The following is a 25725-nucleotide window of genomic DNA, read 5'->3' as shown; positions in this document are numbered from 1 at the left end:
AAAATTTAAAACAATTTTTCATTTTTAAAACAAACATAATTCATGTAATTCATTTCAAAGACTCAAGTGTCAAATGTTATCTCAATGAACATATCCCAGGATCTCAAATACATAAAACTCCATCAATGTGTACAGATCATGTTGACGCCTTCCCGTGATCCTCGTTGGTACCTGAAACACATAACACATAAACGGTATACATAAATGCTTAGTGAGTTCCCAAAAACACCACATACAACACATACGCCACTCAAGGCCATAACTCTATGGGACCTTCCGATCCATGTGCCTCAGGGGACTTCCATCCCAACCCTAGTAGACCTTCTGGCCCTACCCGTATGACCTTCCGGTCCATATCATAATGACCTTCCGGTCCATACACTGTTGACCTTCCAGTCCATATCATAATGACCTTCCGATCCATATCATACTACTCATAAAATACATAGCACATACATATCATATAACAACATACATTGCATTCTACTCGTAGCATATAAGACCTTCCGGTCACACATAATTACCACTCTAGGTAAAGTATAGTGAGAAGACTCACCTCGAACGATGTCGGATAACCTCTCGTGCTCGATAACCCGACCTAGCCTCCTCTTATTAACATAATAACATCTCTAATCAATAATTTCTCATGCCATCACTTGTAAAGGATGGGTAGAAGACCATTATACCCCTCCCTTACCTCTCTTGAACCAGCTTGACCAAAACCCTAAGGTCAACTGAAGTTAACTCCATTCAACGGTCAAACCCTGACCAGACTCGTCGAGTGCACTCGGGTGACTCGGCGAGTCCAAGCGTGTCCTCCGAATCCTTCTAAGGCCTCATTTGACTCGTCGAGTGAATCTTCCACTCGACGGGTTACCACTGGTAACGAATCGCGGGCAACCCCGACTTGACTCGTCGAGTTCTCTTATGGACCCGATGAGTTTCTTCCATATCCATACTTAAATGACCTTTTGAGGTCAGATCTGTTTCTGTAACCTATAGATCTAACTTCCTAATGCTCAATAATCACGTAAATATCCAACCTTTGCACTCATGCAATGTCCATAATGCTTCTTTTTGTGAAATAGCTTCTAAAATGGCACCCTAGTTTCATACCTCTAATGGAACAGCATAAAGCAAAATGATTGGGACCCTCTGGACCTCATAATGTCCAGATCTAAGAGTTACTCCACCTTGGGACCTCTTAAACTTCGAATCCAAGCTAAAGAAGGGATAAGAAAACCCTAGATTCAAGTAGATCACCATAAACACAAGATTGAGCATAGATCCATACCTCTAGTAGCCTCTTCTGATAAAATGATAGCATATCTGAGCTCCTTAAGCCATCTAGCTTGTCCTCCTTCCTTCTTCCTTGAAAAATCACACTAAAGATTATGAAAATGGCTTCCTCTCTCTCTCTCTCTCTCTCTCTCTCTCTACACGCTCTCTGGTTCTCTAGTGCTCACAAGGGTGAAAGTGGCCACAAATGAGGGCCATAAGGACCTTTAAATAGGGATCAAGCCCAAGGATTTAGGGTTTCTATCCACAGCGCGGAATCATCGAGTCGACTCCTCAACTCGTCGAGTCCCTTCATTAAATCCAGTTAGCAAATCGCGATCCTAATCGACGAGTCTAGGCGTCAATACGTCGAGTCCTTCTTTTGACAAAAATAAATAATTAAAATATGATACCTGGAATTCCGGATGTTACATAAAGATTGTATGACTGATGCTCCACAAAAGCCAAAGATCAAGGACTCAGCCTACTACGTCCGAAGAGCAAAAGAGATAGCTGAAAGTGAAAAAGCCTTTGTCTCAACGATTTCAAGAGATGTTGAAGGATTTTGGTCCTCTGGGGATGGTGATGATATGGAAACCGGAAGGAATATGTGTCTGATGGCAAGACAAACGGTTGAATGTGATGAAGGGTATTGGTCTTCTGGGTTAGAAGATGAAGATGACGTTGTTGAACCTCACTATTGCTAAATGGCGACCAACGATCCACGAGGTCGAAGCATCATTCAACAGGTAAAATCTATGATCTCCAGTGTTCTAAAAGGTGTGCCATGGCGTGAGGCATGGCTTCGCCGTTACGAAAAGCTTCATAACGTTGCAGTTAGGCGTGGCACATGACAAGGCATAATATGGCGTGCCATGGCGCGTTATTGCGCGTGTTTTTTCGTTTGTGACACAATTTTTTACTCTTTATTATGTCTTTTCAAATCGAAGATACAAGTATTGTGGTTTTTGTTAACGTTCTGTTATTAGTTATTGATTTAACACTTCTAAAAAGTAGTTATATCTAATATAAATTTATATTTATGTGGTAATATAATTTTAAATTAATACAAAATCACCGCATTACATCACGCCTTCAAAACGCTATGGCTCGCCATGATTCGTTAAGCTTGAGGCTTGGCCTTGCCGCCACGCCACGCTTCACGCCATTTAGAACCTTGATGATCTCTAATAATAATTTTGCTTGTCTCTTTGTGAACTTTATCTGACCCAAATTCAAACATATATGAGCTCCATCTATAAAGCCTATGTGTCTGCAATAGACACAAGTGAGAAGGAGTGTGAGTTAAATCGTCTTAGGTTACGTTTCGAGGATAAAAAGTTAAAAATTAAGTCTTTAGAGCGTGAACTTGTAATGTTAAGCGATGGATGTATCATTTTGAAAGATAAATGTGAAATCACTTATTCCGAACAAAATGTTTAGATTTCTGATAATAAACGTCTTAATGCCAAAATAGATGCTTTTGCATAATCCCGTAGACATGCTTGAAGCTGACATTCGGATGACTCATGATTTTCGTCATCCATGGTCTAAAGCACCTAGTCTGAGAAGCGAGTTTCCGAAACCAATTGCTAGTCCGTTGAAGGAATTGCAAAATTTGACATTCATGGGAGAGGTTGCGAACATCAAACATTCGGACACCCCTATTTCTCCCTTGTCACCTCTTCCAGAGACTACAGACCATTTTGAGTCCCTAATTCCCGAGTTCAAACTAATTGTTGTCAAATGTCCTGATTCCACGAAAATTCCATATCTGACAAACCTGGACCTCAATTGAACCACAAAATTTCAGTGTAGTCTCCCAAATTGCGTAGACTATGTTCCTAGAAGCAATCACACAAACAACTGTGTAGTTGACAACTGAAACTGATACCTCTGAGTTTGTAGGGCATCCTTAGATGATAAAGTTGGAAAATCAAGCAGTGTCTCCTCTGATTCTTGCGAATCGGATTCCTTGGTTGTCTCAAAAACTAAGTTGGTTCCCATTACTCCTAAGTTTGATAATCCATCTGCATGATAAACCTCAAAGTCGTTGTCTCACACTAAGAGAAAACCAATGCTGAATAGGAAGGATATTGTAGATCCTAAAGTAGAAGCTAAAAATGCACTTAAGAAGGAAGTTAAGACTAGACAAATGTCCAGGTTCATTGCTAACTCCAAACCAATTGTATCTAGGAACTCTCATGCATCAACTCATAGTCAAAAATTCTTTGCTCCGACTAAGATCCTCAAAAGACCTTCCGTATCTCATAGTCGTGCAGAACCTAAGAAAGTAGAAAATTCTACTCAGTCTAAAGCTCGTGTGAATGTCACAACAGTCCAAAACATCCCTTCTCAGACTAATTCATTTGTTTTTATTGCAAAACCTGATGGCACAATTTTTAAACCAAATCTTTCAAAACCCAATGTGTCATCAAGCAAATCCACAAATGAAAAGAAAACCTCTTCTTCAAAATCTTCAAAGAACAATTTTGTGTGGAAAGTCAAAACTCCCATTGATGAAAATCCAATTCCGGAGGTGAAAAATGTTACGAATACTCTGGAAGTCAAAAGTCCGAAGCAGACCATTCCGAAACTCCAAGTCATTGAATATGACTACTGGATAGATGAAAAGACATTAACCTTCTGTCTGTTTCAAAAGCATTCAAAGAATTCCACTCAGAAACACAAAGTTGTTCCAAAATCACAATCAAAGTCCAAAGCTCGTGCCTATGTCCCAAAGTCTAATTCGGAGCCTAAAAACTCCATTACTCACTAATTTTGCAGAAACTTTGTGCTTCAGAGAAAGAAACAATATGGTATATTGATAGTGCTTGCTCCATGAACATGACGGGGCAAAAAGATTTTTTGCGAGACTTAAAGCTTACTCCAAATGTTGGTTACGTGACATATGGAAACAACTCAAACTCTCAAATTCGTGGTTATGGAATCCTTACCAATGGAAACTTCTCTATCTCAAATGTGGCTTATGTAGCTGATCTGAAACACAATTTGATAAGTGTTGCTCAGCTCACTGATTTTTAAATCGTCGTGTGGAATTTTGCAAAAAGTATAGCTATGCAATGACTGAAGACCGAAAAGAGTGCTTAATCAAGTTGCTTCGCAACAAGAACATGTACCCGCTCGACATCAACATGATTAGTGGCAAACCACAACTCTGCCTTCTCTCCAAAGCTGTTTCTGACATCAGTTGGTTATCGCACCAACTTTTGGTACATGAATGATCTTGTATCTGGCGAAATGGTAAGAGGTTTACCTCTACTTAAATTCGAAAAAGATCATTTGTGTGCTGCTTGTGAATGTGGTAAGCAATCGAAGAAGGGTCATCCTGTTATCATTGAAAAATCTATTTCAGAACCATTCGAGCTTCTACACATTAATCTTTGTGGACCATCCACTGTAGAAAGTCTTCATCATAAGAAATACATTCTTGTGATTGTTGATAATTTTACACGGTTCACGTGGGTCTTCTTCCTTCGGCTGAAATCCGAAACAACCTCAGAGCTCATCAATTTTATCAAGGAAATAGAAGTTCTTATCAAACTCCCATTTAGGAGAATCCGAAGTGACAATGGCTCGGAATTCACGAATTCCACCATTGAAAAGTTTCTCATAGAAAAAGGAATTGACCATAACTTCTCAGCTCCTTATACCCCACAACAAAACGGTGTAGTCGAAAGACGCAATAGAAATCTTGTTGAAGCTGCTCGATCCATGATAAACTTCATAAACCTACCACTCTACCTCTAGGATGAAGCGATCTCTAGTGCCTGCTTCACTCAAAATCAGAGTATCATCAATCGACGCCTCAATATGACACCGTACAAAGCAATGAATGGTCGCAAGACAACAATCTCGTTTCTACATGTCTTCGGATGAAGGTGCTTCATTAAGAACAACCGATATCGGCTTAACAAGTTTCAACCTAAAGCTGATGAAGCCATCTTCCTTGGGTACTCCTCAAAATCGAAAGATTACAAAGTTCTTAACCAGAGAACTCGTGTTCCGGAAGAATGCTTTGATGTTACTTTCGATGACAACTTCGTCTGGAATTATGGCCTAACTCACATCACCACTTACATTATGGAGTCTGATGCTCCTCCACCAGGATGTCCGAACCCTCAAACAATTCTAGAAGTTGATTTTGAAACACTTTTTGGTCCTTCGGAAACAACTATTGATTCAGAATCTCAATCAAGACCAAACCTCATTCCAATCCCTACTTCGGAAGTTCCTGTCTCACAAAATGTCTCCGGTCTGATCCCAAGTCTCCCTCCATTTGATTCTGAGCCATTTCAATCTTCTCAGGTTGAGGGGTAGAATGCTCATCCCTCTCTTGAATCAAATGTGGATGGCTTCCAAGATGCAGCTGCTGAGTTCGATGATTATAATCATCTCAACAATGATGAAAATGAAAACTTCTTTGAGTTTCCTTCTGATGATGATGTCAATCTCTCTGGTTCAGAAGTTCATGGGGAGCATCATCCCAACATTCAAACCATTTAGTGGGGGGGGAGGGGGAAATCAATTCCATTGTTGATATTGGATCAACGGCTACACAAGAACTACCACGATTACATGTTTGGACCAAGGATCATCCTATAAACCGAGTAATCGGTAACCCCAATGCTGGTGTACAGACTCGTTCTGTTACAAGTGTCCAAAATGAATGCCATTTTTCAGCATTTATATCCATGGTTGAAACCAAATCCATCAAGGAAGCATTGGAGCATGCTGACTGGATTATAGCCATGTAAGAAGAACTGGCTGAATTTGACTGAAATGATGTTTGGACTCTCGTGCCTCCTCCTCAGAATCATCCCATTGTCGGTACAAGATGGGTATTTCGCAACAAGCTAGACGACGCAAGATTTATTATTCGAAATAAAGCAAGATTGGTAGCAAAAGGATTTACTCAGATCGAAGGGCTTGAATACGATGAGACCTTTGCTCTGGTTGCACGTCTTGAAGCTATCGGAATCTTTCTTGCTTATGCTGCTCATAAAGGCTTCAAAGTTTACCAAATGGATGTTAAGAGTGCATTTCTTAACGGTGAACTTGACACTGAAGTATACCCTCAACAGCCCCCTGAATTTATTAATCTCTCCTTTCCGAACCATTGTTACAAACTCCGAAAGGCTGTCTATGGACTCAAGCAACCTCCTCGGGCATGGTACGAGACCCTCACTGATTTTCTCAAACGCTCCGGTTTTCAAAGAGGTATCCTAGACCCCACTCTATTCCGAAGATCAACCGGTAAGCATCTTATGTTGGTACAAATTTATGTGGATGACATCATTTTTGGTTCTACGGATCCATCTATGGTAACTGACTTTGCTAAACTCATGGTCAATCGATTCCAAATGAGCATGAATTGGGAGTTAAGCTTCTTTCTTGGACTTCAACTTAACTTTTGAAAAACCTAGATCCAAAGCATTAGGTTGTATATACACCATAGGAATGTTGTAGTGCTCAAAACCCAACATATTTGAGTATAGATATGGGTTGATAGATTTGATTATACTTGTTGTTTTTGTGATACTTGTATGTGCTTTATAGATAGTTGAGTGTTGGTGAGGCCCATATCTCATAGTTAGCTGAGTGTGGGCGAGGCTCATATCTCATTGTTAGCTGAGTGTGGGCGAAGCTCGTATCTCATTGTTAGCATAGTGTGGTAAGGCACATATCTCATAGTTTGCGGAGTGTGGTCGAGGCTCGTATCTCCTAGTTAGTCGAAGGTGGGCGGGGCCTATTTCTCCTAGTAGCATGATTATGTGTATGGTATGTGGTGGTTTGCGGAAATTCACTATGCTTCGTGCTTACAGTTTTTAGTTTTGGTTTCAGGTACTTTCGGTAGCAAGGGGAAGAGCTTGGGATGACTGCATTGTACACACCATGATGTTTAGCATGGGATGTTCACTCTGATGTTTTGATATGATACTCTGATTTGATACTATGAATTATGTTTTGGATGGAATGATTTTGATAACTATGGTTTATTTAATCAATAAAAATGAAATTTTTGGTCATGATTTTTGGGATGTTACACCTATTCTACTGAGCAGAGAGCTGCTGTGACGTGGGAGCAGTTTTTGAGATGTTCTGCTCCAGGTATGTGCCCCTTGTGGAAAGAGAGAGAGAGAGAGAGAGAGAGAGAGAGAGAGAGAGAGAGGTTGGATCAGGAGTATCTAGACTCATGGAAGGGTTTTGAGATAGTGAAGGAGTTTACCAAGATGTTTATGGAGAGGGCTATGTTCTGCCTTGAGTTTGCTGCATCTGAGAAGGCTCAAATGACCTGTTACTTGAGCATGCTCAAGACGGAGATCGGACAGTTTGTTTCTAACCAAAGTTATAGTCCATTTCTAGAGATGTAGGAGGCCACCAGGCGGCGTGAGATTGAAACTAATTTGCAGACAAGGGAGTTGAGACTGGCCCCAGCGCAGTCGCAGCCTGCGCCGAAGTGGTTCAGGGTCGCTGACTCTAGGTCGGGGAGTGATAGGGGCCGCACTTATGGGAAGTGTGTCAAGGTGCATGATGGAGCTTGTCGGTTTTTGTCAGGTTGCTAGAAATGAGGCAAGTAGGGCCACATTGCGAGGGATTGTGGTAGCAGACTCCAACTTCTGGCATCAAAATTTTTATCGTTGTGATCAGGTGGGCCATATTAAGGCCCAATGTCATTTGTTTGCTGCCAGTCCGGCGAAGGCTCCGGTGCCAACTACTTTGAGGATCACAGATGGGAGTCAGGGCAGGGTGGAGCCCCCGAGGGCTCAAGGGCGCGCTTTCCAGCTTATCGTCGAGGAGGCTAGAGCAGCACCAAATGTTGTGACTGGTATGTTTCTATCCGTTATCTTGGTAATTATGTTTGTATTATGCTTATATATTTGTATCTTTGGTGGGTACGTTCCTAGTGAACTCATTGCCTGCTTTATTGTTGTTTGAATCGGGTGCGAGTCAGTCCTTTTCTTTCCGGTCATTTAGTAGGGAGTTTGCTATGCTGTTAGGGGAGTTGGAGTGTCCGTTGCAAGTTTTTATCGCCAACGAACATGGGATTTCTGCTTCTTCGGTGTATTAGAGTTGCGTTCTGGAGATCTTCGGGGTATACTTTCCGATCGATTTGATCCCTATCCCTATAGGGGATGTCTGCATGATTGTGGGTATGGATTGGTTAAGATGTTTTGGTGCTATGATCGATTGTGAGGGCCAGTGCGTGATAGTACGAACCCGAAGTGGGGGAAAACTGGTTATTTATGGAGAGGGCACAAGGATGGGTTTAGGGTTTTGTTCTGCAGCTAGTGCTCGACAGTATATTCAGCACGGGTATGCGGGTTATTTGGCTTATGTGGTGGATACGCAGGTTGGGGATCCGGTTTCAGTTTTAGAGGTCCCAGTGGTTAGGGAGTTTGCCGATGTATTTCCGGAGGAGTTACCCGGTGTGCCTCCTGAGAGGCAGTTCAAGTTCAAGATTGACCTCGTGCCAGGTGTGGCCTCGATTGCCAAGGCGTCGTACTGTTTGGCACCGCCTGAGATGCAGGAACTGTCATCTCAGTTGCAGGAGCTACTAGGAAAGCAGTTCATCCGGCCGAGTAGTTCTACATGGGGAGTGCCGATTTTATTCGTCAAGAAGAAGGATGGTTCATACCGGATGTGCATTGATTACTGGGAGTTGAACAAGCTTACCGTGAAGAACCATTATCCCCTTCCGCGGATTGATGATCTCTTTGAACAGTTGCAGGGTGCATCTTCGTTCTCCAAGATAGACCTAAGGTATGGGTACCATCAGCTCAGGGTGAGAGAAGAGGACGTGGAGAAGACCGCGTTTCAGACTTGTTATGGGCATTACAAGTTCGTAGTGATGCCATTTAGGCTCATCAATGCGCCTGCGATATTTATGGCTATAATGAATTGGGTATGTAGGCCGATGCTTGATTGTTCGGTTATCGTGTTTATTGATGATATCTTGGTATATTCCAAGACTAGAGAGCAACATGAGGAGCATCTTCGTGAGCTTCTGGGGGTTTTGAGGCGAGAACGAATTTATGCTAAGTTCTCAAACTGCAAGTTTTGGTCACGAGAGTTTCAATTCGTTGGACACCTAGTTAACCAGGATGGAATATTGGTTGATTCGGACAAGATCGAGGCATTGATGCAGTGGGAGGTTCTGAAATCTCCCATCGGATATCAGGAGTTTCTTGGGATTGGCAAGGTACTACCAGAGATTTATTCAGGATTTTTCCAAGATTGCAGTGCCCCTTAATCATCTGATGAGGAAGGGGGTGGATTTCTAGTGGGGCCCTGAGCAACGGTTACTATTTAAGACCCTTCAGAAGAGGCTTTGCGAGGCCCCAGTTTTGACCCTCCCGAAGGGAATTGAGGATTTTGTGGTTTTCTGTGATGCTTTAATCACTGGGTTGGGGGCGGTCCTCATGCAGAGGGGATGAGTGATAACTTATGCTTCACGGAAGCTGAAACCGCATGAGATGAGGTATCTCACGCATGATCTTGAGTTGGGGGCTGTGGTTTTTGCCCTTAAGATTTGGAGGCATTATCTTTATGGGGTCCGTTGTACTATCTACACGGATCACAAGAGTTTGAGGAACATTACGGATCAGCCGAACCTGAACATGATGCGGCACAGGATGGTTGGACATAGTCAAGGATTATGACTGTGAGATCCTTTACCATCCGAGTAAAGCGAATGTGGTGGCGGATGCCTTGAGCTGCAAGGCGGCTAGACCTTCTGATGGGGTGTCATGTGTGAGGATATCAGTGGATTCTCCACTTGTGGGATTGATTAGGGAGGCTCATGTCGAGGGTGTTCGGGAAGAGAATTGGAAGATTGAGAGGATCAGGGTTGAGATCACCAGATTTGTCCCGGATAGTCGTAGGTTGTTGACTCGTTGTTGTTGGGTATGGGTTCCTATGTCTGGTGGGTTCAGACATATTGTGTTGGAAGAGGCTTATAAGTCTCGTTTTTCTATCCATCTGAGGGCCACCAAAATGTATCGAGGTCTGAGATTGAGTTATTTGTGGTCGTGTATGAAGAGGTAGATCGCCTGATACGTTGAGAGGTGCTTGACCTGCAGGATGGTCAAGGCCGTGCATCGGAGGCCGAATGGCAAGTTGTAGCCTCTGGAGGTTCCCGTGTGGAAATTGGAGCAAATTTCGATGTACTTCATCACCAAGTTGCCGAAGACGGCAAAGGGTTTTGATGCTATTTGGGTCATCGTGGATCGATTGACCAATATTACCCATTTCCTGGCGGTTCGGGAGAATTCATTAGCCGAGAAGTTGGCCGATGTGTATATCCGTGAGATCGTTGCTCGCCATGGGGTTCCGGTCTCCATTGCTTCATACCGTGATGTTCGTTTCACCTCCCATTTTTGGTAGAAGTTCCCTGAGGAACTAGGCACTAGGCTACACTTCAACACAACTTACCGTCCGCAGGCCGACGGCTAGAGTGAGCGGATGATACAAACTATTGAGGGTATGTTGCACGCATGTGTCATTGATTATGGTGGGAGTTGGAACTCCCACCTGCCTCTTGTGGAGTTCTCCTACAATAATAGTTTTCACTCCAGCATTGGTATTCTGCCTTTTGAGCTCTTGTATGAGTGGAGATGTCGTACCCAGTCTCTTAGGGCGAGGTTGGTCACATGGTTATGGGGTGGACCATGGTGGCTCTTTAGACTACATATATGATTCAACAAATCAGACTGATATTGAAGACTGCTCAGAGTCGGAAGAAGAGTTATGCCGACCGATGTCGATCGGAGTTGGAGTTTCAGGTCGGCGACATGGTGTTGCTGAAGGTCTCACCTTGGAATGGTGTGATTCGCTTCCGGAAGAGTGGGAAATTGGGTCCCCGATATATTAGGCCATTATGGGTTATTGCCAGGGTTGGTAAGGTCGCCTACAGATTGGATCTTCCTGAGGAGCTCAGCCAGATTCATAGCACATTCCATGTTTCGCAGCTGCGAAAGTGCGTATTGGATGAGGACACGGTTGTGTCATTGGATGACATTCAGGTTGATGAGTATCTGAACTATGTTGAGAGACCAGTAGCTATCCTGAAGAGGAAAGTAAAGGTTTTGCAAATCAAGGAAGTACCTTTGGTAAAGATATAATGGGGGCATCGGAGGGGCTCCGAGTTGACCTGGGAGCCGGAGGTGGAGATATGGGAGCATTACCCAGATTTGTTTGTTGCAGCAGACTTCGGGGACGAAGTCTAGAGCAAGTGGGAGAGATTTGTAACATTCGGGATTTCAGGTGTTTTCAAATCCTTCCTTTGGTATTTAAATACGTCATTTTTGGTCCTTGGAGTATAAAGATGTAGCCTTAAGAAGCCCTAGTGGCAAAATGGTGATTTTTGGAAGCATGAGTAGTACGTTGGGCGTACATGTGAGTATGCTAAGAGTACTAGGGTGCGCCCTAGTACACTAGGTGTACTAATGTCCGAGTGAAACCTTAATTTTTAGGGTTTGAATAGTATTCAAGCACTTTTATGGATCATTTTTCTTCACTCTTTCAGCCTCTAAGTCCTTGATCCGTTCTTAGCAAAAATTAACCCCATAAGTGAGTGTTTTGAGCATAAAGTGTGTTATTTGTGTGCTTAAAGGAGAATGAAGTGCATCAAGGAGTCAAGGAAGGAAAGAAAGCTTGTAGATCTTGGATCATCATCTTATTTGGAAGCTCCAGAAGGTAAAAAGTTGCTACCTTTATGTTGGCTTGCTTAGATCTCATCTTGGTAGCTTTATGATGTTCTTTTGTCCCTAAAAGTCCCATTGTGGTGCATGTTTTATTTTGGACGTTTTGGGCTGTCCTTCTGGACCCTAGAAAGGGTCCTTGGTCATAAAAATGAGGTCCTAATGGCCAGAAGTGTCTCATGCATTTTGAAAAAGGGACTTAATGGATTAAGACCTTGTATTAAGAACTTATGGACATATAAAGTCATAAAGTTGGAGACTTTATGACTCTAGGGTGCATTTTGACCATGGATATGTAATATGGGCTTCATTGCTTAAGCCATTAAGCACTTAATGGACTTTTTGGATCTGCAAGGGTACGCCCCGAGTAGGGAGGAGTACACCCTGCGTACTAGGTCAGCTACCCCGATGGTGGTCAATGTGAGGCTCGCATACACCCTGCGTACCTCCGGTGTACGCCCAACATACGTCGTCTGTGGGCTTTTGAATTTGGGCTTCGAGTTATGGGCCACCTTTTGGGCTTGAATGGCTTGGGCCCTCATTATACTTTCTAAGTATGAGTGTTTTGGGCCAGTTGGAGAGTTGGACCTTAGGATAAGGCCCAATAAGGAGTCGGGCCCAATTTGGAAAATTAGGCAAATTATGGATCTTGAAGTAATTTGGGCCTTTTGGATCAAACATTACGACTTGGGCCTTGTCCAAATTGGGGAAAGGGTAAAGTGGGCAATTACCCTAAGTTTGGATCCTTAGTCAAGGATGGTAATCCAATTGTTAATTGGATATTTGTTTTGTTGTGGTAGTTCGGGGTTTTCGTGAGCCAGCAGCCGGAGGTTTTCAGTGTGGTTCGACATTTTGAGGTGAGTTTTCCTCACTGTACTTGTGGGTCGAAGACACTAAGGCCGGCCCTTCAGATTTGATATACTATTATGTATGCTATAGTGTTGTAGTGATCTGATTAGATCGGTATCCTGGTATTTAGGATGTTGTTATGCTTAGTGATTTGTAAGATCTGTATGTTTGTTTGTTGGTTGGTTAATAGCATGTTTATCTGTATTATGTGCACATGATTTTTTGGTGGCTGAGGCTTCACTGCTTTATGCATAAGCCAACAGGTCGGGGCATTCCAACCCGAAGGTTGAGGGCCTAGGGTATTCCATCCCGAGGATGATTGGACCCATAGTATGTTGGAGTTCCAACCCAGTGGTTGAGGGGCTTTAGGTATTCCAACCCGATGGTTGATTGGACCCAAAGTATGTGGCATTCCAACCCGATGGTTGAGGGGCCTGAGGTATTACAACCCGATGGTTGATTGGACCCATCGTATGTTGTTTTGTATTTGTGCTATTTGTTATATATTGGTATTTTGGGGGAACTTACTAAGCTTTGGGCTTACAGTTTTGGATTATGTTTCAGGTACCTCAGAGGATCGCGGGAAGGCAAAGGCGTGATCGTACACATCCTCATGTTTTAGCTTTTGATTTTGGGATTTCTTTGATATTGAACTTATTTTGAAAACAAGATGTAAACAATGATGGTTTTTGGGTTGTTTAAAAAGTTTAAATTTTTCATGAAGTAGAAGCTTGGTGCAAGGTGGTGGATCAAGGAAAAGCTTGTGGATCTTGACTAATTGCTTCATTTCCAACTTGTTTGAGGGGTAAAATGGTTTTTTTTACCCCAAGTATGGATTGTTGGACTTACGGTTAAGGATTGGAACGCAAATGTTAATTGGGTGTTGTTTTGGTATTGATTAGCTCGGGGATTCGTTGGACCAACAACCATGGATTTTTCAGTGAGATTCAACAGTCGAGGTGAGTTTCCTCACTGGGTTTAGCGGGTCTAAGGCACCAATGTCGACTCTTATTGTTTATGTTAGGATGCTAGGAGTCTGCGTGACCCTTGCATGTGTTATGTGCTGCTATTTATACCTGGCGGGGCTCGATGTCGGGAGAGGCCCGATAACTGAAACGTATGCTATTGCTTATGATCATTATATGTGCTAGCATGATTATATGTATATTGTATGTGTATAGTGAGTGAGGCCTATGATAGGCGAGGCCTAAGAATAACGGATATGTATACCGAGCGGGGGTCGATGTCAGACAATGGCTCAATATGTGATCTATTATGTATGATATGGGGTAGTTTGGGGAACTCACTAAGCTTTGTGGTTACTGTTTTCAGTTTATATTTCAGGTATTTCTAGTTTCAAAGGGAAGAGCTAGGGATGACTACATCGTACACACCACATGGATTCCGCTTTTAAGATATCACTCTGATTGTTATGATGTTTGATATACTTATTTTCAGTTGGGTTGTATGGATAATGTTTTTTGATTACCGTTTTATTTAAATTAAAAATGAAAATTTTGGATCATATTTTTTGAAAGTTACAAATATGATTAATAAAATTGTTTTGATGCATTCTATTTTTACACCAAAATACGAGACTTGGAAAACCGAGAGCATGAAGTATGAAGTATATTACTTGATAAACTAAAGACAAGAATACGAATATGAGATTTGAGAATATAGATTTTCAATACAAAGATCACAAATATGAAAGTAGATAACACAAAACTTGCCGAAAATACAAGATTAGAAAACTTTTTTTTTTCGGATTTTGTTGAAACCAAACCAACTCGCCCCTATTTATCCACACTGCTGAAGGGTAAATGGTCCAAAAGCACCAAAAATGACCTAGAACTACATTTAGCTTCCATGAAAAAAAATGGACAAAAAAACGGTTAATCTCCACAATAAATTGACCGTTTACATTCTGGTCTGCATAACTTATCAAGGTGTTTATCGACTTAAAAACCGTTTTACTCAATCAAACATTTTTTAATAGAGTTGGGATTTTGAGGTGTTACAAGCAAACATTTCCCTTTCGAATTGCATTTACAGTTAGTATTAAAAGGGAAACTTATTTTTTTCTGAACAAGTAGTCTTCATCTGTTGGACCCCAAAAAAATTGAGTTCAAGATTTTGGTTGGCATGAAAGCTATCATCTAATTATGTGGTAAATATGAAAAAGCTTGGAAAATTAGTTAAACAAAAACCATGTTTCAATGAAAAACAAACTCGAAGACTAAATAAGTTAGGGAAAAAAATAAATCAATGTTTGAAAAAATAACACAAGGAAAAATATATTTTTGTCAAAAACTTAAAAGCTAGAACATGATTCATTCCATCTCAGTTTAATTGAATTAGGAGCCAAGGACCATGTTGAGGATGTGGCGTTCGTGCGACCGCATAAGGCCCCTATTTCGTGAAAGGGCTAAAAAAGTTAATCCGCTACTAATTCATCACTCGTCACTAATATGTGTTAAACCATTGGTATACGTAATTAATCAGTGGTTAAATAAATTGGTTAAACATTGGTTAACCCATCTAAAACATATATATATATATATATATATATATATATATATATATATATATATATATATATATATATATATATATAATAACTAAAGATTATATCACTTAAATTAGTTACAGACTTAAATAAAATGCAAACTATAACAAAAGTATAATTCTAATTCACAAATACAAATAAATTGTTCAGATAACATTAAAATGTTTGAACCAAAGTGAGTTTGTCATTTTGGAGAGTAGCTAGTGTTGTCAACACTGAAAAACAAAGAGAATTATGATTGCATTTTTTTAAATATAAATAATAATTCAACATTATAATTTATAAATGAATACTTAGATTAATTTATAATAATATTTAAATAGTTATTAAATTATATATATATATATATATATATATATATATATATATATATATATATATATTAAATGGATTGAAAGATTGAAAACATATTAATAATATTTATCCAATTCGATCTATTTAATTAAATGAGTTAGACGGATTGACCCATTTAATTTATATGGGTTGAAAATCCCAAACCAATTTTTAATTTTTTGCACAGTTGAGTTGACGGATTAAAACGATTTTTGTCGGCTATATATATTGTAGGTGCCTAGACTTAAACAAAGTGGTGGATATGTTAATTGTTTGAATATGCATGGATGATCAGTTTATTAGCTGCCTATGAGTAATTAAGTATGTTGATTGTCATTTGATTTAGGAGATAATTAACATATGTTCTAGAAGCACCGATCCCATGGTGATGATGATCGAGAGAGATGTAGACTTTTTGATACGTACGATTACGATGGGCATGGGCAATGTCAAATGTAAAGTAAAGTGAAGGGACATTATAAATGGTAGGGTTTGGGCTAGTAATTCAATTGGGCTATTGGGGTAACCATGGCGAGTTTGTGACAAATTTGACGTGGAAAGCCTGCTGGAATAAGATTAAGGAAGACTTTTGTACATAGGAAGATTGAAAGATGTGTTCAACATTATTTTGTGTAAAAAACTCCTATGTGTAAGAATCATTTTTTTGGTATAAAAACATGTTTGGCTATAGAAAACATGTTTTCGTGCAAAAAACATTTTTTTGTGTAATAGAGTCGCAAATAATAAAGTATATTAAATGATGATAGTCAAAACAAATTACAATAATAATAATAATAATAATAATAATAATAATAAAACAATTTCTATTTCTAATAATAATAATAATAATAATGGCAGTAATAAAAAATTTATTTTCCTAATAATAATAATAATGACAGTGATAATATTTCTCATAATAATAATAATGGCAGTAATAAAAAATTTATTTTCCTAATAATAATAATAATGACAGTGATAATATTTCTAATAATAATAATAATAATAATAATAATAATAATAATAATAATAATAAGGGAAATCTATACAAAAGTTCCAAATTTTTGTGAAAAGTTTCAAAAAAATCCAAAAAAAAATTGAACAGAAAAGTCTCATTATTTTGAGAAAATCACATAATCTGTCATTTGCTATTCAAATATTAAAAAAAAAAAAAATTTTCATTAATTTGGGCAAATGTTAAATAATCAGGATTTTTCTGTTAAAAAAACTTTAAGAATTTTTTTCAAAATTTTCCCAAAAGCTTAGTTTTCTCATAATAATAATAACAAACAACATACAATAATCACAACTTATCATCAATAAGAGTAATGCATAGTTACAGTCCCTATGTTTTACTCAAAATTATCTATTCAATTCAAATTTTAAAATTGTAACCGCATAGACATTTTTATGTCGTTCTTAAGTTTACATTTCATTGCAGTTATTGTGTATCTGCTTCTCAAAAAATTGCAAGTTTAGTCTAAAACAAAGCCATTTTATATGGTTTGTCACATGGTTGTTAAGATCTCGCTCTTAATCTTACGATTTTAAGATCATGCAAGCAAAAAATGATCATGATCTTACTAGGATCTACCTAAAGCAAGATTTATAGTGAGATCTTAGATTTCTGATTATAATCTTAAGATCTTAACACAATCCGATCTCATCTCCTTAGTTTTATTATATAGTCGAGCCTAAAAATTCCGCTTATTTAACTTGAAATAAAGTATTTGCAAGTTGCATAAAGTCTCATAGAGCATCATCACCTCATCAATTTATGTTAAATTAGACAGGTCACATTCATGTTTTCTTCTTAAATTTTATGGTTTGTAGTAACAAAAGTTATGTTTCATGCTTAAAAAGTTAAAATAGATTTCATATCGACATCATAATCAACATCAAGTTATAATGTATAAAGCACACACAAGACCTTACGAGCAAATTTGTGATCCCAACCCAATCTTGCAAAACATAAAACGATCTTAGGTAAGGTCCAGGTATTGACAACCTTGGTTTGCCATATTCAAACTTAAGGACATTCTAACAATTGCAAGTTTTAGATTGAACTTACAACTTTAAGTAATACACAAGGACCAAAGTTGTAAATTACTCTCAAATTATTAATACTACAAATGGTATAAAAGACATTGAGTTTACATAAATTTTTGATTTTGACACTGTTTTTTTTCCAATTAAATCACTAAGTTTACACTTGTGTTGCAAATTTAATATGTTGGTCGGTTTGCTTTAGGTGTTTCATGTTTCTTATTTGTATAGACTTGGCAAAAGGTTGGTGTGGCTTCCTCATATGATTTGAGTTAGCAAACATTTTACTTAAATTGAACCCTTACATATACTTGTACTCGTTTTTGCTTATTTCATTTTTTTTTCTTCTCTCAGAGCACCACAATTTTGTACAATGGTTTCCAAAGATCGCTCTTTTGGTTCATCGTCCTAGAGTGGTGTAAGCAAAACAATGAAGGTTCCTTTAGAAGATGTTACTCTAGACAACATTTCTTGTCTTGCTTAGGTCATATTAGGATGATGAACCGCTTGAGCGACCTTGGGAAGTAATTGCACAAAATTATGATTCTCTAAGAGAAAAATAATAACAAATAAGAGAAAATAAGTTCATAACTATATAAGAGTTCAATTTAACTAAAATATTTGCCAACTATGATCATATCACATTAGTTTTTTGCCCAATCAACAAGAGAAACACGAGACACCTGAATCAGAAGCAATTCGATCAATTGGTTAAATTTGCAATAAAAATGTAACTTAATGACTTAATTGAAAAAAAATCAAGTTGTCAAATTCAATCATATAAGCAATTTTCCCTAATTAATAACAACTGAATAATAATGACGATATAATAATAATAATAATAATAATAATAATAATAATAATAATAATATTTAATCACAATCATAAAATTATAATTGTTAGATGTCTAAATGGATAAAGATGCATTGTTTTTTTTCTTCTTTTTTGTCTTTTGAGATTAACCAAGAAAATTGATTTTGTTAAACAATTAAGAAAAGTATAACAGTGATTATTGAAAACTAAGTCAACAACGATGAATATGCATTATGTTTTTTCTCTAATTTGCCCTAAGCTTTTAGCAAAATGTGCAAGTCGGGACGAGTTGGATAAGAAAGCGGTCAAAATAGATAACTTTTAATACTGTTAGATTTGATGGACGATGTTTTTTGGTTTCATTTTTTACTTTTATAAATAAAAAATCCCTTATATATATATATATATATATATATATATATATATATATATATATATATATATATATATATATATATATTAAGTAAGTTGGTCCAATTTGAGAAAGAAACTCATAGAGTACTATTGACAAGTAAAGAAAATCACAAGTAGAAACCCATTTGGAATACGTATCAGATATTCAGATGTAACCTAATTGGCTAAATGCGAAATAACCCTAATTAAACCCCAATCTCTTCATTGTCTTTATTCACTTCCCTTTGCTTTACTGACAGGCTAGGAAAGCAAAAGTTCACTGACAAGTTGATACATTATTTTATAACCTCATGCCATGCATCTCACATGTGCTTTTTTTTTTTCTTCTGTAATTTTTCATTCTAAATTTAAGCTTTTTACAGAATTTTTACTTTTTTTTTTTTTATGTTAATTGATGGTGGTGTGGTTCCATTTTATTTGTTTGTTCCTGTTTTATGGTTTCATTTTTAACCTCGTAAGGGCTCTTTTTTTTTTTTTTTTTTTTTTTTTTTTTGACTGATAGGTTTGGACCTACTGAATGCTTATCCAAAGTTAGAAAAAATAGCTTTAATTTTTTTTTTTAGGGGCTAACAAGTAACACCTACATGCAAGTAAGGTACTTGATCCAAAGTTTGAAATATTCCTCATCTTTCCATCATTATATAATGCCTACATATCGCGTAATGAAAAAACCACACACAATTAAAACACACCTTCTTTCCTAACCTTTGCTCCCGACAAAATGCTGAGAACATTGGTTAAGAAGGAGCAAAAGCGAATCTTTTCATCCGATGACACTTCCATCATGAAGCAAGTTTTAGCGACACATGCACCCGATGGTCGCGAAGTCGATTTGGAATCACTTCTTGGTGTCATTGAAGAAACATTCCATCACTCTGTTCCCGAAGATATCGATTCCGTCATCAACGTATGATGCACGCTTATTTATTTATTTATTTATTTTCCTTTTCTTTTCGCGACGCTTACCATAAATATCTTGGTTGCTTTGTTATAGCAGGGGACACATAGTGAGAATATTCATACATTGGCTGGAGACGATAAGCATGCTTTATTAGAGTTTGACGACATTACTGGGTTCCCAGATGGATTGGCTAACATCATCCATAAAATTTCCTGCGAGGTTAGTGTGTGTATATATATATATATATATATATATATATATATATATATATATATATATATATATATATATATATATATATATATATTAATGGCATCATATATTAATATACTACAAACTCTTTTTTTGTTGGTAGTTAACTTGCAAATGTTCGGGGGGATCAGACGCGCATGCATCCACGTTAGCAATCCTGAACATGCTTTCGAATTATTCATGGGAAGCAAAGGTGGTGATATCGTTAGGGGCTTTTGCCATTAATTTTGGGGAGTTTTGGCTTGTGGCTCAATTGTTTGCGACTAATCCGCTTGCTAAATCCATCGCGTTGCTTAAACATATGCCAAATATTGTCGAGCATTATAAATCACTTAAAACTCGGTTTGATGCTATAAATCTTCTGATTAAGGCGATGTTGGATGTGACAAAGTGTATCATTACATTCAAGAATCTACCACATCAATATATCCAGGACGACCAACCACCAAAGTCAACAGCAACAGCTCATATCCCTACAGCCACTTATTGGTCTCTTAAGAGTATGGTGGCTTGTACCTCTCAGCTAACAAGCCTTTTAGGCATGAATTACGAGTAAGTAATTTAGTTCAGAAAAATTATTATTTCTTATATCTTATCTTAATAATTAATACAAGCGACTTATTATTGTTTTTATATGTTACGTTAACAGCCGATACATCACGGCTACATCGGAAGCATGGGAACTTTCGAGCTTGGCTCACAAAGTTCACACCATTCATGAGCACCTTAAATCAATCCTCGTCCTTTGCTATCAAAACATAGGCAAGTCCTTCAAATTTTGCACTTACATACTCTGACTGATGTCAACGAGGGCAAAAACCGCAAATTTTTGTCCTAACCTTTCCTTGTTTGTGAAAAAAGACATAAATCGCTCCTTATCCTCATCATTGAAAATAGTCTTACAAAGCTTCATGTCCCGTGTACCTTTTGTTAGCCTAAGGGGTTGTTTCTTTTTGATGTAATGAACTCAATGGGTTAATATTGTGAAAACTGTTTGTTAAAATGTAAGGGTGAAATGGTAATTTAGTCTCCTTTAGACAATTTTTCTGGTCTAGAAAAAAAAAACACCCCTAAAATAAGTTTAAAACAAATAAATAGATAATGTTAATAAGTGATGTTGGTGCAGAGGAGAAGCAACATGATGAATATCATTTGATGTTGGTGCGAATCTTCGAGGTGACTCACATAGAAAACACAAAGATTCTCAAGGCTTTGTTTTGTGCAAAGGACGATGTTCATCCACTATATCATGGCTCATCCAAAACAAGGGTTAATTAATCTTAATCCCTGAATTACTTTGACTTTTTGTATACAATTTTTTAATTAACTAGACTTAATCCATGTATCATGTTGAAAACAGATTAATGTGGATGTGCTAAGGAAAAAGCACGTGTTGCTGCTCATATCAGACCTTGAAATATCCAACGAAGATATCATAACGCTCACTCAAATCTACAAAGATTCAAAAACACATTCCGATCTTCACTACGAGATCCTGTGGGTCCCCATTGTGGACACCCTAACATGGAACGATTCCCATCAACACAAACTGGAGCAGCTTCAATCAATGATGCCATGGCATATGATCCACCACCCTAACTTGCTGGAGCCAGCAGTCGTTAAGTACATCAAAGAAACATGGAAATTTGAAAAGAAGACGATTTTAGTAACTTTAGATCAACAGGGGAAAGTAACATCAACAAATGCACTCCACATGATGTGGATTTGGAGAAATCGAGCATACCCTTTCACGAGCACTAAAGAGGAGATGTTATGGAGGGAGGAATCTTGGAAACTCGAGTTACTGGTTGACAACATTGACCATAATATTTTACGATGGGTAGGTTTTTAAATATGAAGTTACTTGGTAGGAATATTATAATAAGCTTGATTGATTGTTTATAATGTTTTATTCTTTGTTCGTTTTTCGTAGATTTCTGAAGGGAAATACATATGCTTGTATGGAGGAGATGACATGGAATGGATCAGGAAGTTTACAACATTAGCAGCAGAGATTGCAAGAAGTGCAGGAATCCAATTGGAGATGGTTTATGTGGGAAAGAGTGGATCAAGAGAGAGAACAAGGAAATCAAGTATAACAATAAGTGAGGAGAACATAAGCAATACATGGCCGGACCCCACTTCCGTATGGTATTTCTGGACAAGGCTTGAGAGCATGTTGTACTCGAGAACTCAACATGGAAAAAGTATTGAAAACGATTCGATTTTGAAAGAGGTGTTGACCCTAATGGGATTTGACGGGAGTGACCAAGGTTGGGCGTTGATATCAAAGGGATCAACTGAGATGGCAAGGGCAAATGCGGAAATGACATTAACAACTTTAACAGAGTTTGAGAAATGGGAAGGAAGTGTACAGGTGAATGGATTTGTTGCTGCATTGAAAGGACACATGGAAAGTTTGCAGACACCACATCATTGTAACCGACTTATACTTCCTGGGATTAGTGGTGGGATTCCTGAGGTAGTCGTATGTTCAGAATGTGGAAAGAAAATGGAGAGATTCTTTATGTTTCGTTGTTGTACTGATTAAGGAAAAAGGGTAAAGGGTTATTGTATTTTGAATTGAGTCTGGAATTGTGATTTGGTATTAGGGCCAGTGAAGAAGTGCTGTTACAGATGTGACACTGGTTCGTAGTTCTTGAATAAGTAATCAATTGTGTGTTATTCTTCTTTATACTTGCAATATACAAGAGTGAGAATTTTATTTTAACTTATTTAGCTTATTGTACCTGATAATACATTCTAATATTAACCTACTTTATGCACCACTTGATCCTAACAGTATATGGTAAATTCATTAACTTGCATTCATAAAGAGTTAAAGAAACAAATACTGGAGTCATGCTAATGTCTACTTGTTCTACCTAATATAGTACCTTAGAAATCCAAAAGCAATTGAGGAAGTATCCTTTCCAGATGAGTTGCTTCAATTTTGTTTCTGCCTTCAGCTTCTGCAATAGTAGCAGCTCGATGAACTGCTTCTGCATTGACAAAATAAATAGTTTTATAAATTACACATGGATAATATCTATGGGAAGCAATTGGATATAGGTAGTTTTCTTTATGCTAACAGTAGCTATAAACAAGGTGGATTAACCTGAAACAAAGAGTCGAAGTTTTTCACAGCTCAGCTTCACAGCATTTGAATTCGCTGCACCAAGAGTAGATTGTAATGATAATTTGCAGAAATCAAGCAAAAAATAAATAGAAAAGTGAAGAGAAAGACACATGTGAGAAGAAACCACAACTGGATGTGGAAATTCACTATGATAAATACGTTAGAATAATTTAGAGAAAAGTCATCTGAAACCGAGAAGAACAACTTTCTCTTAAAACTATCAGAAAGAAGAAGTGGTACTAGATTTTGTATGTAATTCAAAGTTACATCATTAACTTGACTTGCCAGAGGAACGTGAAAAGGATCATTACCAGAAGTAGGTCGGTTTTTCTTGGATGATCCAGCTCCTTCCTGCATAGCATAATCGTAAACAGTAAAAAACATAGCTAATTTAAGCAAATCAAGACATATGAAAGAAAAACAAAGAATCGATTGTTCACACAAAAGTTGAAGCGTTATGCAGCGAAATTTGTTTAGCCTATATTCATCATTAACTAACACACTGGCGAAGTTTTGGAACAACTTCGATTAAATTGAGCATGACAGATGATACATAACAGCATTTCACACAATTTGGACACTAAAATTGAACAGAAGATGCTTTCGAGAACGGAAGTTACGATAATTAAATGTGCTCTACCTCACCCTTTGAAGTCTCGCCGTCTACGTTCTTCTCCCGCTCTGAAACGGAAACGGAAACAAATGTATTTCGGTAAATACGAAAATCATACCGGAATATGAGAGTTTGAGCAGAAAATCTCAATCTGAAGTAGATTGATTTTGAGTTACACAAGTGTAAGAAATCTAACCGATTGCTTTCTTGCTCCACACCATTTTGAAAATTGCGTAAATCAAATCCTGTTAATTTCACAGATTAAGAAAATAAAACCAAACTTCACGCATTATTAAAAAACATATCCTAAACAGAAATCAAAGCCGAGTTTAGGGTTTCACCTGATCAAAATTGTTCTCCATGGTGGAAAAGATGAACGATGATAATTCAACCAAACAATTTAATCCAATTTACAAAATATAACAGTTTATTGTAAAGAGTAGGACAACAAAGCCACATTGGGGTGGTGGCGCAGTTGGCTAGCGCGTAGGTCTCATAGCTTCTGAGTTATCCTGAGGTCGAGAGTTCGAGCCTCTCTCACCCCAATATATTTTTCAAAATCAGTATTATGTCCTTTTTACACCTAAAAACCCCGAAATGAACGAGTTTTCACCTAAACAAGAAGGCAAAATACCTCAAATCGGATCGGAAAAATCGAACCCAAATAAATGAGTTTCCGGAAGAAAAAAAAATTTGTTTTAGTTTTAACTTTTTGTGTTAACAAATCTGTGATTAACATTTAATAAAAAAAAGGGATGAATAAGTTGGATACTATGTGATTAAAAAAATATATAATAATAAAAAAATTATATGTATAAATTGTTGTCTCCGGTCTTTTTAGACCAATTTCGAATCAGTCTTGAGTTGGTTTCGGAATGATTTGGGGCGTGTTTGGCAAAACTAGCTGTTAGCTGGAAGCGGGTAGTGGTTAGCTGGTAGCGTGTAGCTGATAGCTAGCAGCGGGAAGCTGTAACTTTTATTTGTTATATGAATGTTTGGCAAAAGTAACTGGAAACTTTTGAAATATATAAAATTACATAAAAGGACAATTTATTAAAAATAAAAAAATATATAAATATATTTTAAGGGTAATTATGGAAATTGATTTCAAAAGCTCCGGAGCGTTTTGTTAAAAGCTACATGAAGTAGCTTTTAGAATCGGAGCGTTTTGTTAAAACTAAAAGCTAAACGCTCGTACTGCCAAACGAAGTTTTTTGTTTAAACTAGAGCGTTTTGTCAAAAGCTAAAAGCTAGAAGCTCCCAAACGCTTTCAAAAGCTCCGTGCCAAACACGCCTTTAATCACAACTAGACAAGTACATATTCTTTGACAGTATAAGTATAAGAATGATAAGTACGAGTTATCGAACACTAGGTAAACATGTATAATTTCAATAAAAAAAAAAACTATTGTTACTAATTAAAAAAAAAAAAAAAAAAAAAAAAAAAAACTATAATCGGGGTTCTGTTCTAATTTTATAAGTTCAGAAACTTATATCATCAAGGGATAATGGCATAAAAATCTTCAAATTTGCACAAAATTGACGGATTTGCCCAAAGTTCAAATTTATGTCCGTTTTCACCTCAAACTTGCATTAAATATGTCATTTTTGCCTATTAACCAGCTTCCCTTTAATTAACCGGTTACCACTTGCTTAGCAGGAAGGCTTATTAACGTCGTTTGGGAGAAAACTCAAAGTCTGTTACGGACATTAAATTGTCGCATCCTCATCTCTCTCTATATCCCAATCACTTTTCACCTTTTCCCATTTTTTCAAATGAAATTTTGTATACACAGA

The 25725-nt window shown here is 37.7% G+C and overlaps 2 protein-coding genes and 1 non-coding gene across 8 annotated transcripts; 2 read left to right on the top strand and 1 right to left on the bottom strand.

Moving 5' to 3' along the window:
* LOC144997053 (protein MHF2 homolog) lies at positions 1-24393 on the bottom strand. Of its 5 annotated transcripts, none has more exons than XM_078956873.1 (7): positions 24270-24392; positions 24125-24173; positions 23956-23996; positions 23627-23666; positions 23295-23348; positions 23074-23172; positions 1-171 (listed from the first exon to the last, which is right to left on the bottom strand). In XM_078956873.1, the coding sequence occupies exons 1-6, from the start codon at positions 24288-24290 to the stop codon at positions 23075-23077; spliced, it is 303 nt and encodes a 100-aa protein (XP_078812999.1). In that variant the 5' UTR covers positions 24291-24392; the 3' UTR covers positions 1-171; position 23074. The 5 variants fall into 5 exon arrangements, with proteins under 5 accessions (XP_078812999.1, XP_078812997.1, XP_078813000.1 ...); XM_078956871.1 differs by having other exon boundaries at positions 23074-23178; positions 24270-24383; XM_078956874.1 differs by lacking the exon at positions 1-171 and adding an exon at positions 15493-15635 and having other exon boundaries at positions 24270-24393.
* On the top strand, positions 19681-22907 carry LOC144997052 (protein SIEVE ELEMENT OCCLUSION B-like). 2 transcript variants are annotated; one of them, XM_078956869.1, is made up of 7 exons: positions 19681-19930; positions 20021-20143; positions 20280-20728; positions 20826-20938; positions 21303-21445; positions 21537-22016; positions 22110-22907. In XM_078956869.1, exons 1-7 carry the CDS (start codon positions 19745-19747, stop codon positions 22725-22727), a joined length of 2112 nt encoding a protein of 703 aa, XP_078812995.1. In that variant the 5' UTR covers positions 19681-19744; the 3' UTR covers positions 22728-22907. The 2 variants fall into 2 exon arrangements, with proteins under 2 accessions (XP_078812995.1, XP_078812994.1); XM_078956868.1 differs by having other exon boundaries at positions 20018-20143.
* On the top strand, positions 24389-24473 carry TRNAM-CAU (transfer RNA methionine (anticodon CAU)). The gene is given in 2 exon segments: positions 24389-24426; positions 24438-24473. It is a non-coding gene; the product is annotated as a tRNA-Met (tRNA).
* Positions 24474-25725: the final 1252 nt, after the last annotated feature.

The sequence above is a fragment of the Lactuca saligna genome, chromosome 5 (assembly GCF_052625555.1).
Source record: "Lactuca saligna cultivar CGN05327 chromosome 5, ASM5262555v1, whole genome shotgun sequence".
NCBI classification, from domain to species: domain Eukaryota; kingdom Viridiplantae; phylum Streptophyta; class Magnoliopsida; order Asterales; family Asteraceae; genus Lactuca; species Lactuca saligna.
This window is presented reverse-complemented; position numbering and strand designations above follow the sequence as displayed.

What these genes read in the sequence shown, in the direction of transcription:
- LOC144997052 (XM_078956868.1), top strand. Translation starts at nt 19,745, where the DNA reads ATGCTGAGAACATTGGTTAAGAAGGAGCAAAAGCGAATCTTTTCATCC. An exon ending in TCCATAAAATTTCCTGCGAG is followed by an intron (nt 20,144 to 20,279) that starts GTTAGTGTGTGT and finishes TTTTGTTGGTAG; the next exon opens with TTAACTTGCAAATGTTCGGG. An exon ending in ACCATAATATTTTACGATGG is followed by an intron (nt 22,017 to 22,109) that starts GTAGGTTTTTAA and finishes CGTTTTTCGTAG; the next exon opens with ATTTCTGAAGGGAAATACAT.
- LOC144997053 (XM_078956871.1), bottom strand. Translation starts at nt 24,290, where the DNA reads ATGGAGAACAATTTTGATCAG. An exon ending in GAAAAACCGACCTACTTCTG is followed by an intron (nt 23,349 to 23,626) that starts GTAATGATCCTT and finishes CTCTTGGTGCAG; the next exon opens with CGAATTCAAATGCTGTGAAG. An exon ending in ACTTCGACTCTTTGTTTCAG is followed by an intron (nt 23,179 to 23,294) that starts GTTAATCCACCT and finishes TTGTCAATGCAG; the next exon opens with AAGCAGTTCATCGAGCTGCT.